The sequence below is a fragment of the Arvicola amphibius genome, chromosome 1 (assembly GCF_903992535.2).
Source record: "Arvicola amphibius chromosome 1, mArvAmp1.2, whole genome shotgun sequence".
Lineage (NCBI taxonomy): Eukaryota > Metazoa > Chordata > Mammalia > Rodentia > Cricetidae > Arvicola > Arvicola amphibius.
In genome coordinates, this window is record NC_052047.1 from 167,755,620 (window position 1) to 167,774,223 (window position 18,604).

An 18,604-nucleotide genomic window follows, 5' to 3' on the forward strand; every position below is an offset into this window, starting at 1 on the left:
ACAAACCTAACCTCTTGTAGATCTAGGGACAAAAAGTTCATGACCAAGGTGTCAGGAAATACTGCTGTCTCTTAAGGTTCCAGAGACAAATCCTCCCTTGCTCCTGCTGATTGCAGTAAACCATGGCATTCACAGACTTAGACACAAACCATCCCAGTCTTCACCTTCCTCACCTCAGGGCATTTTCACTGTCCCTCTCAGTAGCCAGCGCCTCCTCTTTGATATTTGGGTCAAGATAGATCCTAATCTAGTAGAACTTCTTAATTTGGTGACATCGCATCGACCCTATATCCAGAAGATGTGGCATTCACAGGTAGAGAGGGTCGGCTATCAATGTGTATTTGTTTGTGGGGAGCAACACACACACAGTTCAACCCCTCACCATGGCTAATTAATATGTGAATTTTTCTCCTTCACGTCATTCATGTCATGGTTCCTTTCTCCGCTACCGAAGGGATATCAAGATACTTCAGAGCCATTAAAATACACCATAGCCCGCTTTCAGAACCATGATTTGGTCATTTTCACACGAAGGCCATGTATTCATCTAGTGTCAGGTGACACTGGTATGTGGATATTCTTCTGAGACACCCGTGGTTTGCTCGCCATACATACTTCCCTGTAATTAAGTGTTTAAGTTTTTCTCCATTTACAGTCGGATCCGTGATAGAAAAACTTGGCTGGGAGGATTTAGAGAACCAAGTTCATAGTTACCTTCTTTCTGAACTGTAAATCAGAGGTCGTGGTGACTGGCATCAGGGTGTCCCTCTGTTATCTGCAGCCTTGAACATCCTAGAGTCTGATGTGAACCTTGTTGGCAGGCAAGATGACTCCTGAAATCTTGACCTTGTAGAAAACGAATCTGAAGGAGGGAGGCCTTTTGAAGGCCTGGAAGGAGAAGTTTGGCTCGCGAGTGCTGAGAATGAATTGTGATGACAGCTTTAGGTTTGCCGCTTAAGTTCTAAGGGGCCGTGTGTGCTCATAGCCATAATGAGACCACAGTTTTAGTACCTGGAAGGTATGGAGGAATTACATGCAGTCACTCCTAAGGCCAGATAGGAGGTTGAACGTGTTCTGCTCTGGGCATTGTTCTACATCTAGAGGTGATGCTGAGTGACAGCTCTTGAACAAAGGAATGATGACCCCTGATTGTTAAAACTGAGAACAGTTTCACGCTGGTTTCTCCTAAAAACTCTCAGGTAGCTTGGCTCCTCTTCCTATCTTAAAAATATCCTATTTACCTTTGGGTTTCCAGTGCTTGGCCGGATGTCCAGTGCATGACTCTATGCACACTCTGTAAAGTGTTCCGTTAGATACAAACATAAATTGTACACTTTGAACTAGAGCTTAGTTTTTGTGTAAATTACACTAGTTATTGGGAGGACCTTTAGCCAGTAGAGTCAGAGCTAGATTGTACTGTTATTCCAGAGGAGAGTAAAGTACCCTGTAGACTGGGGAGTAAATTATTTATAAGTTGTGTGTGTGTTTAAATAAAGCAGTATTAGTATAATGCATTTCTGTTCTAAGTAGTGATCTAAAAAGACTTTTGACTTAGTAATAGTATGTATCTTAAAAATCCCATTGTGGGATTCCTAAACACACAGGTATAGAGAGGTCCAGCTTACAGCTGTAACCAGTTCAGTACATGCTCAGTGACTTCAGGGCATTGGTTGGAAGGCAAAACATGGTCACTATGAAAGCTCTGTTTCTTTTTAGCACAGTGGTTTGAGAATGCCTCTATAGGCGCGCGCGCGCGCGCGTGTGTGTGTGTGTGTGTGTGTGTGTATGTGTACATGTATATGGACAGTACATATAAAATTGGTATTTAAAAATTTTGAGGATATTAAAGAAGAGAGAGAGCTTATTGCTTCTCTCTACGGCAAGGAGAAACTTGAGCGATAGTAACTCTTGAAGACTAGTGAAGGAAAGCTGCCATTTTTTGTGACGCTTTTGGATGAGGAAATCAAATAAAACTTCCAGAAGCGTGGCATCTACATCCGTGGTGTCGTCGTCTTCAGGCAAGTGTCAACTCATTTGGAGGCCATGTCTTCCCTCTGTTTCCTCAGCAAAGGATAATTACCAAGATAGGTTATGCCGATGCACCATTTAGATTCTGTTTTTCCTCAAGTTTTATGGGATGTTACTCATGAAGGGAAAAAAAACCCTCTCTTGAGGCCGAGCCACTGTCATATTTTTAATGTCACAGTGACAGAGTGATTCTATTAGCATCTTCTGTAAATCCTGGGAAGTCATTTCTTTCCGCCCCCAGTTTCTTCTTTGTCAAATTTCTTGCTGTATTGGTTGATCCTGCAGTATGGGTTTTATTCTGCCAGTTTCCTTCTTGTTTCCTTCTTGTCAAGTTCATCGATACTTTTCTGTGTTGATTTCTCAGTCGCCAGGTATGCTAGTTGGTTTTGCATTATTACAAAATATTCCAGACAATCCGCTTACAACAAGAGAAAGTTTATTGGTTCAACGAATGACAATCCACCTTAGCTCTGTGAACTTAGGCCTGAGGTGGCAAAGATCAGGGAGTAGAGGAGGCCTGCTTACCTTATAGCACCCTAGAAGCAGAGACACAGAGAGAGGAATCAGGGTCCTACTATCTCCTTCAGTAGCACTCAGCTTACTTACCTTTCTTCCGGTAGACACCACCTCTTTAAAGATCTATCAACTCCCACTTGTATCGAGCTGAGGCCCAAACCTGCATCCAACATAAAGACCTTCGGAGTACATTCTAGATCAAACTGTCTGTTGCAGGTTATTTGTTTTATTTTCTGAGATTTGAGTTCATCTGTTCAATTGCCTTTGTAACATGGTCTTGTTCTTGGCTCAACCTCACAGCAAAGCCTTATTCAGGATTTCAAAGACTGACTTGCTAAGCCGCTTTATGCAGTTAGTTGCGTTTATGTGGGTTTGTCCAGCATTTCAGTCCGTTGTATCAGGCAGTCTGTGGCTTGTCGATGCGCTTTTTACTCGACAGCTTAGGAAACGGGAAAGGCTGGGTGGGCAGCAGGAGACTCATCTTAACTCCCAGTGGCATACCTTCCTACCTTGAGAATGTAAGCTTCTATGATAAAAAGGTTTTCCTTCTTGTAGCCTACTTAGAGTTGGCCAAAAAAGATGTATAGTGAACCAGCGACCACTTTGTGTTAACTTACCTTTAAGGGGTAAGTGTCAGCTTCATTAACAAGGAAAGATTGACAGCAAAAGTTCAGAGTTTTATTGATACCCAATTCATCGTTATAAATAGCAGCATGTTGGAATATTCCTACTAGTCTAACAGGCTGGCTTCAGGGAGATTTCCTTGGCTCACTTACATAGACGACTAACTAGAGCCCCAGTCTTGGTGTTGTATGCTCCCTTGTGCAGTAGGGATTTGGTGTTGAGACCTGGCAGTCTTCCTCTGTGGTAGGATTTCCCCATGTGGTATTCCAGTTCTTAGCCATCAACTGAAGAATATGAGTTCTTATCGGGGGATCATGCTAAATTTGTTTATTCTCCAAATGGGAAAACCACATTTAAAAGTAACTGTATCATTTATTTTCTCTGGGATTCAGAATGGTGGTGGTGTGTGAGAGTCACCTACCTACCTGTGGACCTCTGTGACCATGCAGCTCTGCTCTTCAGACTGGACATGGGTTCAAACACACAGCCCTTATCTCGTAACCAGGCCTGTGTGGCCTTTATGATAACTGTCAAATTCACACATTCATTGGAGGATCAAGTCCTTTCGTCTGTGTTTGTCCTGTTTCGCCTGGGGACTGCTTTTGCTTTATTAAAATTGGTACTTTGTTTGAATGCAAGGCAGCTGTTTGATTGCAGTGGCACTTGGTTCCTTCCTCCACCCTGAATCTTCCTGGCACCGCACTCGGTCCCATGCTGTAGGTATTGTTGAGCACACCACCTTCTGAAATAACTTCCTTAACATTTCTGTGCATTTTAATTTTCCTTCCTTAAGAAAAATAGTCTTTATTTCCTCAATGTGGTTTTACATTTGAAAACTCAAGTCGGTGACTTCATTTGTATGCCATATCCTGTGTTATGCTTGGAGATTTTTGGAACTTTTAAGTACTTGACTTATTTTGACATAACACCATGTAGATTAGATTATGGAGTATATGCATTAGAGCCAGACAGGCTTGTTTAAAACCTGACTGTGAAGATTTACTTGTGTGATGCTGACTAACTTACTCTCTGAGCCTCCGCAGCCTTACCTGGTAACATGGGTTTGCCGTCAAACGGCTGTGCCAAAGATTAATACAGCAGTATATGCTCACCCCTGTGTGCTCTGGAACCTCTGCCATTTCTGTGCCTACAGCTGTCCATTGGCTGGCATCATCTTGATTCGCCTCTGCCTGGTGACACCCGTCTTACCTACAGTGGAATAGTCCTCTGAACACAGACGACCCCCAGGGCCGCAGTGATAACTAGTGAATTAACCAGTGACTGATACGGAAGGAGTTTAAATACCCTGACTTCTCCACTCCTTCCCTGGAATAATTGCAGGTAGTTTATTTATCTTGTGTCCCTCAGCGCCTGCAGTGGATTAATCTTCAGGTCCTGCTGCAACAGCTGGCTTGGTAATGCATTTTTTATTGGCTACCTTCCCTCCCATATATCACCTCTCCTGACTCCTCGCAGTGTCCCTACACCTCCCGTATAAATTCCCTGTGTTCAGCCCTGGGCTCAGCCTGTGGCTGGACAAACTCAGTTGAGATGCCGAGAGCAGTCATGGCACGGTAACGGCAGCACCGGGCCCCAGTAATTGCCTGTTAGTCACAGCTTGCATGATAACCAACCAAATAATATTTGATTTCTTCATAAGACACTGCTTTATCCTGCACGGAGCCGCTTTAGGCCTCTTCGTGCTTTGTTGGGTAGCTTGGCGCTGCCTCTGATGCAGAATCTCTGCCCTTCTCCGTTCCTGCAGGTGTACAATCACCATGGACAGTTTGCCTTCTAGGGTACGAGTGGCTATTGATGATCTGAAATGTGGCCAGAGGAAGAGGGATGTTCCGTGAGCATGAAATGCCGGGTGTCAAAGCCCTGCCGTGAAAAAACAGTGCAGAGTCCCTCTTTTTGAAGTGCTAATCTTGTGAGCGTTATATAAACTGTTCTTAAATTACCTTTACCTGTTTCTTTGACCTTTTTAATGTGCTTACTAGAGAATTTTAAATTACAGATAAGCTGCATTAGAGACTGAACTTCTAAGATATATGCCATTGTCAACTTATCCATACCTTAAATTTCTATCATGTAGTGTTGCTCTGGTGGATTATTCGAGTATTGCAGACTACCTCTCTCTCGGGGTCATCCGCTACAGCCTGTGATCTTGTGTTTTATTTTAGGTTATATGTCACCACACCCGTCTCCTTTGGGAGCCCCAGAGCACGTCTCCAGCCCAATCTCTGGAGGAGGCCCAACCCCACCCCAGATGCCACCGAGCCAGCCAGGGCCACTCATCCCAGGAGATCTGCAGCAGGCCATGAACCAGCCTAACAGAGGTCCCTCGCCTTTCAGTCCTGTTCAGCTGCATCAGCTTCGAGCTCAGATTTTAGCTTACAAAATGTTGGCCAGGGGTCAACCCCTCCCCGAAACACTGCAGCTTGCAGTCCAGGGGAAAAGGACCTTGCCTGGCATGCAACAGCAACAACAGCAACAGCAGCAGCAACAACAGCCTCAGCAGCAACAGCAGCAGCCCCAGCAGCAACAGCAGCAGGCGCAGCCGCAGCCACAGCAGCAGCAGCCAGCCCTTGTTAGCTACAACAGACCATCTGGTAGGTTAATACCCAGCTGAATGAACAGCACTGTGGTCCAGTTTGGAGAAGCAGTCTCTAGCACATAGACTTACTAGTTTGGTGGAAGGCTGCGGCCGACTGAATTCTTTTCTATGCCTCTTTCTGTTCCACTGAGATTGGCTGAGATTCTTGGTTCCTGCTATAAAGGATCCTAGAGAAGTGTTTTTTAATCAGAAACCCTCCCGCAAGCTGGGAATCTGGGGAGAAAGCATATAAGCACCTTCTCCCATGATCTTGCATTCTCTTTTAAGAGGTACAAGGTTGCTTAGAAGCCCATCAGCATACTCCAGGTTAGGAACCCCTGTTTCTTCTGCACCCATCCATAAAACTCCCTGCTCAAATTGGCCCCTAGCTGAGTCTTTCTATATTTGTTGGTTTATTTATTTCTTACCCCTTTTGTTGGAAAAACATTTGTGCATTTGATGAGACCTGTTGTAAAAAAATTATCAAATAAAGAAGCAGAAACATGGGATTTTTTTTTTTTAAGTAGCAAGAATCCAGGTCAGAGATGGAGAGCCCATGAGAGCCCCCCACAGTTGCTGTGGCTTAGCTTCAAAGATGACTTGAGTTTTCTGACAGAGCCACAAGGAGATGGGGTCATGTATCTAATTCTCACCATTCAGAAGGAAGTTGCTTCCCAATTTCTCAGAGGACACAAAGCCGTTTCTGGCATGAGAATATAAAGTAGATCTCCCAGGTGTGATTATCCTTCAAATTACAGTCATTCCTTGTGTCTGAAGCAGATTGCTTCTAGGACCCCAGTGGATACCAAGATCCATCATGTTCAAGTCCCTCATATGAAATGTGGTGTAGCATTTGCATTTAAGCTATGCATATCCTTTTGTGTGCTTTATCATCTGCAGATTATTTATGAGAAATATTGACTATAATGTGAATGCTATCTGAATAGTTGATACACTGTATTGTTTAGGGAATAATGACAAGAAAAAGAAGTCTATGCCCACTCAGTACAGATACAATTTTTTTCCAACTATTTTCTGTCTGTGATTAGTTGAATTCACAGAATTGGGACTCACAGATACGGAAAACTGCCTATCATTATGTCTTCATTATTATCATAAAAGGCTTTGCGTGATAGAAGCATTAGTAACACTTATTCACAGCGAGGTAACAGATCCATGTGACCTGTTTCTTAGACTCTCTGGGATAAGAATGAGAAATTATGATTACACAACTGGCCAGGATGATGTAGTGCCATGCATGGACGTCTGGAGACATGATTTTTTCATGGATGAAACTCAGAGGTACATGGGACTTTAGAGTGTTCCTCTATAAAGGTTGCATCTCTAGTATGCATCTCAAGATAGCTTTTGGACAGGCTGGAAAGATGGCTCAGTGGTTAGGAGCACTGACTGCTCTTCCAGAGGACCTGGGTTCAATTCCCAGCACCCACATGGCAGTTCACAACTCTCTGTAACTATATAAGATCTGACATTCTCACACAGACATACAAGCAGGCAAAGCACCATTGCAAATAAAATGAAAATTAAATAATTTTACAAAAAAGTTAGCTTTCTGTAAAGGTACTTTACCCACAAGCCTGATGAACTCTGAGTTCCATCCCTAGAACCTACTTAAAGGTAGGAGGAGAGAAATGACTCCATAGAATGGCCCTTGACCTGCACATGCGTTCTGTGGCATACATGACCCCCTTCTCCAATCAATCAATCAATCAATCAATCAACTAAATCTTTAGAGAGAACTAGATAAACAGAGCTTATGGTTTAGCGTGAGAGCTTTGGATTGTGGGGAGTGTAATGCTCCCCAGACACTGATACCATCTCCCATGAATGGCTTGCAGTCATTTGGGTAAACTGACAAGCTCACCACTGTTAGAACAATGAATTTGGGATATTTGTCCTAGGTTTAGGAACTTGGGTAAGAAGAAAGGAGTCTGACTGGTGTTTTGATTTGTTTTGTCTTAAACGTTTCTTTCCTGATAGAATTAGTTCCAAAAATAGAGGTTTCAGGAAGATGAACTCTTGTTAGTTGTAGATGTAACTAACATTAGGAACAAGTCTCTTGACTGAGATGGCTCTATGGGTAGGAGTGCTTGCTGTGTAAGCAGTAGGACCTGAGTTCAAGACCCTAGAACCCCTGTGAAGATTAGGTGTGGTTGTGTGCACCTGTAATCTGGGTACTGTAGGGTAGGGATTGATAGGGAGATAGGAAGATTTTCGGTGCTTGTTGGCTGCCAATCAAGCTCTGTATTCAGTTGGAGATCTCAAGGGAATGAGGCAGAGAATGATAGAGGACACCTGTTCCTTCTGACCTCCACATGCCTGCACACACACACACACACACACACACACACACTCTCTCTCTCTCTCTCTCTCTCACACACACACACACACACACACACTTCACATATACACACAGAAAAATAAATCATTTTAATGGGTATTTTAACATATACACCTATGTGATACCAGCACTTGGGAGGTAGATGTGGGAGGGGCGAAAGGCCACTTTGATCCTCAGTTACACAGTGAGTTTGAATTCCAGCTTGGGATGCCTGAGACCCTATCATAAAACAAACACCAAAACCAAAACCAGCAGAAGTTTATGTCTCATAGTTATGACGGCTGGGACTTCCAGCCTGAGGTTGTCAGCAGATTTAGCATGTGGTGAGTCCCGGCTTTCTGGGTCTTAGGAAGTACCTGTGCTGTACCCTCCCATAGTATATGGAGTAGGGGAACTCTCTGTGGCCTCTCATGTGATTACTGGTATCATTCATGAGAGCTCTGCCTCATGGCTTAATTTCTTCTGCCTCCTAATACTATTTACTTGAGGATTTGGATTCCAGCATAGGAATTTGGGCAGATACAAACATTTAGAATATAGCAATATATAGCAATGTTTTTGTGTGTGTGTGTGTGTGATTTTAAAGACAAGTTCTTCCTTTGATTCCCCGACTGGCCTTGGCCCCCTTAGTAGCCTTCATTTCTCTAAGATCTGGGATTACAGGCAGGCACCAACACTATTAGTTAGTAGTTGAGTTTTTAAAGAACAAAAATATTTCATGCCCAGATTTCTGTGTGACTAGCAGGGAGCCCTTTGATAGATGGAGGAGACTATGGGACCATACCACATGGCTAGAAAGGGCACCCCAAACCCCATGCAGGGACACGACAGTTTGAACCCTCACTGGATATTTAAACTGAAACTGAAGCTCTAGAGAATTTGGCCAAAGAGAAGAAAAAACATTTTCTGTATATGAAATTTTGACCTACTGAGAACCTTCTCGCATACCTGGGCTCTGTGACATTCTTGACACATGCCGTCTCTGCTGCATGGAGGACATCTAGGTCTAGATCCTAGCGACTGTGACTTGAAACCTCATGTTCTTGACTATTTCCCCCAAAGGGTGCCTTCCTGACCCAAATTCTCAAGACCAGGGCAAGGATCTGCAAAATGTGGGCGCCTCAGCTCTTCACTCTTGTGTATTAAGCGTGAAGCTCGATCGCAGCGTCCTATCCTGGCTCCCTTTCACTCTTGGTCTGGACATGCTGTTAACAGAATCAGTCATCTTTGCTTCTCACATCTTAGCGCATGAGCGGTTCCAACAACCAGGCTTAACACGGAGGCCAGCTGCTTACAGCAAGATAGCTGGCAACTGGGCAGAGAGCTGGGGAGATTTGGCTCTATGTGCATAATTCGTGGGGCATGGAGCCTGTCTTGGGGTATCACCTGCCACGTCACAGGCCTCCAAAGACATTAGTAGCCTTTCGGTGACCCTGCCTCAGCATGAGAGTATTTCACAGAAGGTGAATTCTTCATCTGAGAAGCCTTTGCACCCAAGGGTCTAATAATGTTGTTGAGTGAAGTAGTGAAACTTAAAGGGGCAAAGTTTCTACTATATCAGGACATCACATGACAATACTTTATGTCTACTGAACCTAGCTGTGGATCTGAGGACATCCACATGACAATACTTTATGTCTACTGAACCTAGCTGTGGGTCTGAGGACATCCACATGACAATACTTTATGTCTACTGAACCTAAATGTGCATACATTTTCTGGGTCATTTCTACAAGATGGGGTACCCTTCTTACTTACCCACCTCTTTGTCCGTGCATGTCTTATAACAGCCCTATCAGCAAAGGGACTCGGTTTTATTACCCACTGCTCATGTCTTTTGTATTTTTCCAGTTGTCATGCTTAGTAAGAAATGAAAATATTTGGGTAGATGTTGTTTTCTGGTTAAGTGGGCAAGGAGGCCATGGGTAAAAGAAGAAGGTATCTCTTTCCAGTGGAGTGGCATGTCCCTGCTACTGTCAGGAGTGCCCATCCTGCAATACTTGCGCAGAAATCTGATCTAGGACAGACAACTTTATTGGGTGAAGGCATTTGTTTCAATTGGCATCTATGATAAGCCGAAATAATGTAATGTAATATTTTATTAAGTCAATATGAAACTTGACTAATGTTGTATACCCCTTTTCTCCTTAAAACACACACACACACACACACACACACACACACACACACATTTCTCTTACACACCCTGCCAATCTTTGAGGAAAAAAAAAAGACGTTTTAATGCATGCACTTCTGAGGATCTTAAACTTCCATCCCATGTCCCAGTGTACTTAATACAGGAAGAGAATGTGCGACATCCCCAAATCTACCCGAGAGCAGGACTCACAGGAAGTGACATTGTTCCCTAGCAGGATGCCCTGTACACTTAGCATGTGTGCTGGAGAAGGCTCCCGCGTGGGGGGTGGGGCGGTTGGCCACTTCTCAAGAGGAGCCTTGTCCTTGCTCTTGTGGGCAGAACTCCAGACCAAGGCACATTTCTCTTTTCGTTTTGATTCTCTTTTTCCTTTTAGGGATTAAAGCAGAATAAAAACGAGAACTGAGAAAGCTGTGGTTTGGAGAAGTGAAGGGACAATCTTACGGTGGCAAAAGAAGAAAGTGGTCCCCCCGCCCCTACCCCCCTCCTTGGCATCTGAAACTTTTCGATATGTTCAATTTAAATATTCATATTTCCAACCCGTAGAAATCACTTACACTGCTATTTAATGCGGAGAGATATTTGCATGATTATCCTGTGCTCTGGGTGTCCTCTGAATGCACAGAAACTCTGTGCAGGCGAGGCCTAGGTATTTCAGTGAGTGTGTTGCCCTATGGCTTCTTATCAGGTGGGATGGGATGGGATGGGATTGCATCCCCTGAAGATCCCCACCCCCACCCCACGCAGTGTTGGAACCACATTCTGGAGAGCCAGGCAGTACAGCTTCCATTTTGGCTCCTAAGGCAGAAGGCATGTTGAACACTGACCATAAGCCTAAACTGCTCGTACTGGAGGGGAAGAGATGAACTGAAAGCGGTTTTTATTCAGTTTGAAGGTGTGGTGAAAGGCATTAGGTAGCCAACTGCAGGCTGTCTGGTGCACGGTGGGTGGTTTCTGTGGAGTCCAGTGCTGTCTGTAAACCTCCTACAGGACAGGCACAGAACTACGAGAGGGGGCTCACATCCTGAATTTAAGTGCAGGAAGCTTCACTGAGTGTTCTGGTTTCTATAAATGAAAGTATTTATACAGTCAGTCGGGAAGAGGCGAAAACAGACCCACACAGTAAATGAATTTCTGTTTAGCTAGGAAATAGAGTTTGCTTGTAAGTGGCCCTGAGAGCAGCTGGCAGGAGGCACATGACAAGGCCACTGACCTAAGGAGCATCTGTGCTGAGTTGTAGGAAACTACAGGAATGTTTTGAAATTTGGCCCAGAAAAGAAACCTCTGCCAGCTGCCAGCCTCTATGGTACCCAAATTCTGGAAGTCCTTTTTTATGTCATGGGGTTCTCTGTTGTATGGTATACAGTCATTAAATTAGACTTCTCTCTCCCTGTTCTTGAACAATAAAGATGAAAAGTTGAACATATAATCAGAAATCTCACTGAATCCTCATGGCCACTCGATGAGAGAGGTTATTATTGTTCCCATTCTGCAGACGAGGAAGCAGACACAGGGCTTGGTGCCTTGGTCAGCTTCACACAGCCAGTGGGTGCTAGGGCTAAGACAGTTTTTTTTTTTTTATTTTTGCTAACTTTATGTTATTTTTTAGAGTTGTTTTATTTTATGTGTACGAGTGTTTGGCCTGCATGTATTGTATGTTAATTATGTACGTGCCTGATACCCGAAGAGGTCAGAAGAGGTGTTGGGTCCCCTGGAACTGGAGCTACAGATAGTTATTGGATGCCATGTGCGTTCTGGGAATCGAATCTGGGTCCTCTACGAGAGCTGGTACCCTCTAGCCCCTCCTAGTCCTGTTAAGTTAGACACTGGAATACGTTAATTCCGCGGTGGAGTTTCTGTTTCTCAATAGTAAGGATGATTCCACCAGGTTACAATGTCTTTATATCGAGTGATTGTATAAGGCTGACCAGATACATACCAGACCTGTCTTGGAGATATGCAGACTGAAAACGGCCAGCTGGCAGCACCTTTCCTTGATTGAATACAGTTTTTCAAACAGTGACTTAAACACCCCTCCAGCCCACGTCAATTCCTGCACTGGCCAAATGCTATTTCCACGCAGTCTTGCCAGGGAAGGGGCTTGGTGGTGGTGCTGAAGACCGGAACATGTGAATGTCTCCTGTTGCTGCACTCTTTGGGCATTTTGATTTTAGATGAATTTAGACAAGGGGGAAAAGACTTTGGCAGTGGAATTTAAAGTAATTATTGTGATGCCATTTTACCAATAACAACCAAATCCTCTCCTTATAAAAAAGTACTTGGTATTTTGAAAATCTAAAAGTGGTAAACTCATCATTAGTGTACTTAAACTGTGGCTTTGAGTAGATTTAATTCGACTCGCACTGTGGGTAAGAATCCTTGCCACCGAGGCTGAAGACCACGTTTGAGTCTCAGAACCCACATGGTAGAAGGAGAACCCCTGCAAGCTGTCTTCTGACCTCCGCCTGAGCACTGTTGGGATGCATGCCCCCCCCATAAATAAATAATTGTAACCGAAGCTTAAAATGAATGTCAGAGATCTATATTGTCTGTCATTTAACTATATACAGTGCAAAGGAAACATGTTCTCTACTTTAGAGACTGCTGTGTCTCAAGCTCCCCACATAACTCATCCAGTGTTTGCAACCCTGGGCTCTAAAGTTTAGAAATTGGTTTCTTAAATGTGGATGAAAACCTGTAATGAGGGTATATGCGTTTTGGAAAAGATCTTCCAGTCAGGAAACAAAAATTAAAGAATTTAATTGAAAAAAAAACTTTTTACGATGGAATGTACATCCTGGACATAAAAATAAAGAGCCATACATTTTGCCCCAGAACGTCTTTTTAATCTACTCCCAAGAAGGCCAGGACTACAAATTAGATTAAGAAAAAAATGTATCTAGCTCTATATTGTTTGGGAAATTTTACCTAATTCTTGGAAGGGAAAGAAAAACAGCCTCTGCTAGCTGTTGTGATGGAGGTACCAGTATACACACACACACACACACACACACACACACACACACACACTGACACTAACCTGAGCAGTTTGTACTAATTCTTCACATTCCTCATGTCACAATGTTTGCTTATGGCTTTCTCTGGATTGGCATTGCAGTCCTTTTCTAAATGGAATTTGTCGGAAATTGAAGAAATACGTTCTATTTTCCATAATGCATGCCTTTGTATGGTTAATTATTGCTCCTCTCTGAAGTCTCTGACTGGTTTTTGTGTTGAACGGCTTTATTTTTTTTTTCCTTAGGAAGGATATAGGAAATACTTGAATGAATGCCTGTTTGTGGTTTTAGCATCTGGTGACTGAGATTCTTTGTTTTTTATTTATTTATTTAATTTTTAGAAAACATACTAACTCACCTGGTAGCTTCAGAAATCTTACTTAATTTTAAGAAAACTGAGAACTCACCTGAAGGAGAGTTGAAGCGCTTCTTACTTTAGATCCGTATCTAGTTAACTGAAATTCCCAAAGCGTAATGGAGAAAAGCAGCTGAAATTGAATTCAGTAATGCCTAAAGGTTTGTCTTGTATTTTTGGAACAAATTCTCCTGTAGCCCAACTTGACTACCGACTCTTGATTCCCCTGCCTCTACCTCTCAAATGCTGAAATTACAGGACTGTGCCACTGTACCAAGCTTCCAAGATAGGCTCAAGATTGCTTGTCATCGTCTCATAATAAGAGGGAAAAGGCCTTCTTTAATATTTGCTGATTTTTATTAGGAGAAATGAGCCTATTTTACCCCGAATGTTGGATAGTTTTAGATATACTTTGCTACTATGTAATTAAAGTAAAACTTAGTTCTTGAGATGCACTGTAAGTAAGCCTGAATTCACTGGATCCTAAAGCTAGCACAGGCAGTTGGGACAGCGACCTGACTTGCAGGGACTTAGTAGCCCTTTGCAAAGTGAGACTTTAGGGCCACACCCATTGCATCTGGTTGTAGAATTCTCTTTTCTGAAGTTTGAATCCACCTGTGATTCTTTAAAAACAAACAACACAAACCCAGCACAGAATGTGGCATTAAAAACCATCTTGTCATTTCTTTGATTTATTACAACTAGGAGTCATTTTTTAGATGATTTTGACAATGTTCATTAGTGCATGCCATTTCCCTGTGGACTACACACCGGATTACTTTTCCTCTATCACCTCTGCCCTTCATTCCTTTTCCTCCTTTGTACCCTCAATTAGTCAGCCCTCTGGGGTTTAAGACACTGGTGATCTTCATCCCTAGGTAGTACTTGAGGGCTGGAGGAGCTGGGCATGGCCAGCAGGTGTCCTCTCTTCTGTCCTGTCCTGCCCATGTCCCTCTTGTCTCACAGGCCCTGGGCAGGACCTGCTGCTGAGTGGCCAGAGCACCCCACAGAAGCTGTCAGCACCAGCACCCAGTGGCCGACCCTCGCCCGCACCCCCAGCCGCTGCCCAGCCTACGGCCACAGCTGTGCCCGGGCCCTCGGTGCAGCAGCCTGCCCCGGGGCAGCCGTCTCCGGTCCTGCAGCTGCAACAGAAGCAGAGCCGTATCAGCCCCATCCAGAAACCGCAAGGCCTCGACCCCGTGGAGATCCTGCAGGAGCGAGAGTACAGGTACTGCTGGCCATCAAGATGGGCCATCACCAGCGCCAGGGGTGGGAGAGGAGGCGGGGCGGGGCGGGGCGGGGCGGGGCGGGGCGGGGTGGGAGGCTGACTGACATGCCTCATGGGACAATGTCCCAGGAGCACTGGACAGCAGGAGCACTGAAGGGAGACAGGAGAGGACTCTTGCTGCAGCAGTGATTTCAGAACACTTGTAGAGAATGTTCACATGCCCTTGGGTGGGTCCTTAAGCCATAGGAGCAGGACAAATTGTGACTTCTCCCTCATTCAATCAGAAACCTTTTTCTGTCCCATCCACTTGCCAGGTACTGGGAATTCAATGATCAAAAGCCCAGTCCAGAGTTTCTTAATTTCAGGATGGATCATCTCAGGCTTGAATCATGTAATAGCTCGTCCTTGATTGTCAGTGTGTTCTTGAACAGCTGATGACTGGGATAATCAAGTTGAGTATATTGTCTGGGTCCATCCTCTTGGGACTGAAAAGCATACTGTATAGATTGGTATAGTGTGATCTGGGCTTTGATTCACCCATATTTTAGTCTAGAGGTTGGCCCAGCTGTAGGGTAAGCCTTAGGTCTCTGTCTTCAGATGGAATCCTTAGTTAAACTCCTAATCCAGATACTTGTCACCTGATTTGACACAGCAGTATCTAAATTAGGGATTGGCAAACCTTTTCCTGTAAAAGGACCAGATGGAAAACATCTAATGTTTTACAGGGCCATATGTCTTAGACTAGATAGTCAGCTCTGCCCTTTTTGTGGGAAAACACCCATAGACTATGGTGTCTTGGCTTTGTTCCAATAAAACTTTATTTAGAAAAGCAACTGTGGACAAGATTTGGCCCACAGGCCTTATTTAGCAGACCACTCAAGCAAATGGCTAACAACCATGAAAAAGGGAGTTCATTAAGTATTAAGATGAAGCAAAGCTAAGATTTTGGGTTCTGCCACCTGCCTGGAAGCATCCTTTGTCAGAAACAGCTCAGTTGTCTTCATGAGATTGCATCACTTTTCGGTGACTTAACATGTTAAAAATAGTATAGTATTTTTCATAGAGTCAGGAAGATTTTAGTAATATTGATGTCAATTATTCTCCTAGAGTTACTTGCATTAAAAGAAAATTAGATGTTAAAAATTAGGGAATGCTAGCCAGTAAGCAGTGGTTGGATTCTCTTCAAGAGCACTGTCTTAATCTTTATTACAAGGTATGTAGCTTGTTAGGAAATTTAATAAACCATGACTGATTTGGAGAGTCGTTCTGGAGACATCCCAGTAACCAGGTATTGGATGTCGGTCACCTTTTGGCGAAGAAATATGACTTTGCTTGCTCATTTCTGTTGCTGGTCATCATTGGGAGCACATCTGTTGACAGTCCCAGCTTGTGACCTGAGCATCAGGGCCAGGCAGAGTCTGTTGGGTCAATACTTGTGTGTCCTAAAGTTAAACGTAAGGTCACCCATGGCAGAAAAACTCCTCAGATGGTGTTGAGTAAATAAAGTCTACAAAGTAGTTACTAGGGATGGTCAGTTATAAGAAAGAGCAGAACTGTGTGGTTACTCTGAATTCTACCTTTCCTAAAATCTGTCATGCCTCTGCCCTGTCTGGAAGTTGCAAAGATGCTTGGAGTTTTCTTGGCTTATGAAAGCGACCCTCAGAAGACAGTCTCTATACCTAGACATTTTAAGTAATACCTGGCTTCGTTTTCTCTCTTACTCAGTCTCCCCACCACCCCGCATACATGTGCATGTGTGTGCGCGCGCGCGCGCGCGTAAACCGCTTTGTGAACTCCTAAATTTTTTTGTTATTATTGCCAGAATTTTAATTACAGGGCTTTCCTATGATCTCATTTTAGAGCCATTTTTAGAAGTGTGGCTTAATGGATTGTCTTCCAAAGTATTAAGCAATGCCTTTTTAGCCTATTTCAATATATGAAGAAGTTTGCAACCCTTATTATCTTCCTATAATAACTTTTTATTGTGTTTTTTTGTTCTGTTTGTTTTATGGCACATCTGTGCTGCTTCCCCAGTCTGGTCCTGTGGGAGAGAGTTGGTTCTTTTCCCTCCCACTATGTATTTCCTGGAGATTAAGCCCACAGTCAAGTGCCCTTTACCTGCACCGAGCCATCTCACCTACCCCAAATTCTCCTATGTTAATAAAAATGATATCTACCAGTTTGTTTTTTTAAATTGTGGCACATGGTGCTGCATGCCGCTCTGGCAGGAGAATCATGAGATCAAGGTCAGCCTAGGATACATAGTGAAATCCTGTCTCAAAAACGAAAAGAACTAAAAGTCATGTGCCTTTCAGAATGTGGTTGAATAGTCATTTTTCATATTATTATTATTTGATAAACGCATCCACTTTTATAAAGCTGACGTGGCAAGGTTTTTGGGGGTTGCCAAAAGCCTGGTGGGAACTTTGGCCTGGAGAAGAATGAATTTGTATGAATTTGTGCTGGCAGCGTTACAGGGGCATGCCTTATCTTGCTCGGTCATGGAACAATAGCTGGCTTCTGCCTCTATAAAGATAGTGTTCCACCGCAGAGATTAAGTTTATCATCCGAGGGGTTACATTAAGTACAGGACAGGTTAGCTGGACGGTGGTGGCGCACGCCTTTAATCCCAGCACTCGGGAGGCAGAGGCAGGCAGATCTCTGAGTTCGAGGCCAGCCTGGTCTACAAGAGCTAGTTCCAGGACAGGCTCTAGAAACTACAGGGAAACCCTGTCTCGAAAAAAACAACCAAAAAAAAAAAAAGTACAGGACAGGTATTAGATTCATTTCTCTCCTGCCCCCTGTGATGGGCCAGCCCACCCCCTCTGATGGGCCAGCCCACCAGGCTTCCCCCTGCACTAATCTCTGCCTGGTGCATGCATGTTTGTCACCTGGCTAAAGATTTGAGTAAGGTTCTAAGAGATCTCTTTTGGGATTTCATAAGCTCTGACAGAGCAAAATATCATGCAATAGAAATCCCATAACATATTCATTTCTTTGGCTATGGTCCTTGTCTACAAAAATGGCAAGAAATTATTAGGATGTTATATTTCTTTAATCCAGTTGGCTGCTCTTCCTGATTTGCCATAAACTCTGAATTTTGACCCATCAACCTTTTTCTGGGTTGCAGCTTAAGTGAGTTTCTGCCTGTGTACTCACTGGCCACAGAGCAGTAGAGGCCTGGGACTGGAGATACTTACCTCCTTTCAGACTGGTGCTCTCCTTTTGGCTCACCCGCGCCTCCCCCATGGAAATTTTTTCTTCTTCCTCTGGTGTCAGTTTTGCATGCTGCAATCAGCCCTCAACCCTCAGCCCCCACCTTTGGGCACCAGTTCTTGACTCTTCCATACCCAACTTCATTTCCTTCCATGGTCAGTCAGAAAGCACTTCAGGAACTTACACACTGACATGTAAACTGGTTCCCTGTCTACAAATATATACGTGGAAGATGCATTTCACACTTAAAAGGGGTTGAGAAATGCTTCTTTAAATTGCATCAGACCTCTGGTCTCAAAACAGAATTGAGTGTGGAAATGGGTTGAAGAGACATGTATGTATAGCTTGTCTCGTGTGTGTGTGTGTGTGTGTGTGTGTTTCCTTGTCTTGCCCTTGTCGCCATCACAACCCTGGAAAATCCTCCTCAGAAACGACCGATAGCCACTCTGCCAGAAGAGTCACCAGAGTTACACATGTTTCCTTTCTCTCGCCCTCGCTCTTTAAAGT

The 18,604-nt window shown here is 43.9% G+C and overlaps 1 protein-coding gene across 1 annotated transcript in view; it reads left to right on the top strand.

Moving 5' to 3' along the window:
• Smarca2 (SWI/SNF related, matrix associated, actin dependent regulator of chromatin, subfamily a, member 2) overlaps nucleotides 1–18,604 on the top strand; it is a 170,261-nt gene that overhangs the window by 20,276 nt on the left and 131,381 nt on the right. The window contains 2 exon segments of the mRNA XM_038338305.1: nucleotides 5,352–5,780; nucleotides 14,620–14,881. Of these exon segments, the coding sequence (XP_038194233.1) occupies nucleotides 5,352–5,780; nucleotides 14,620–14,881 (691 nt within the window).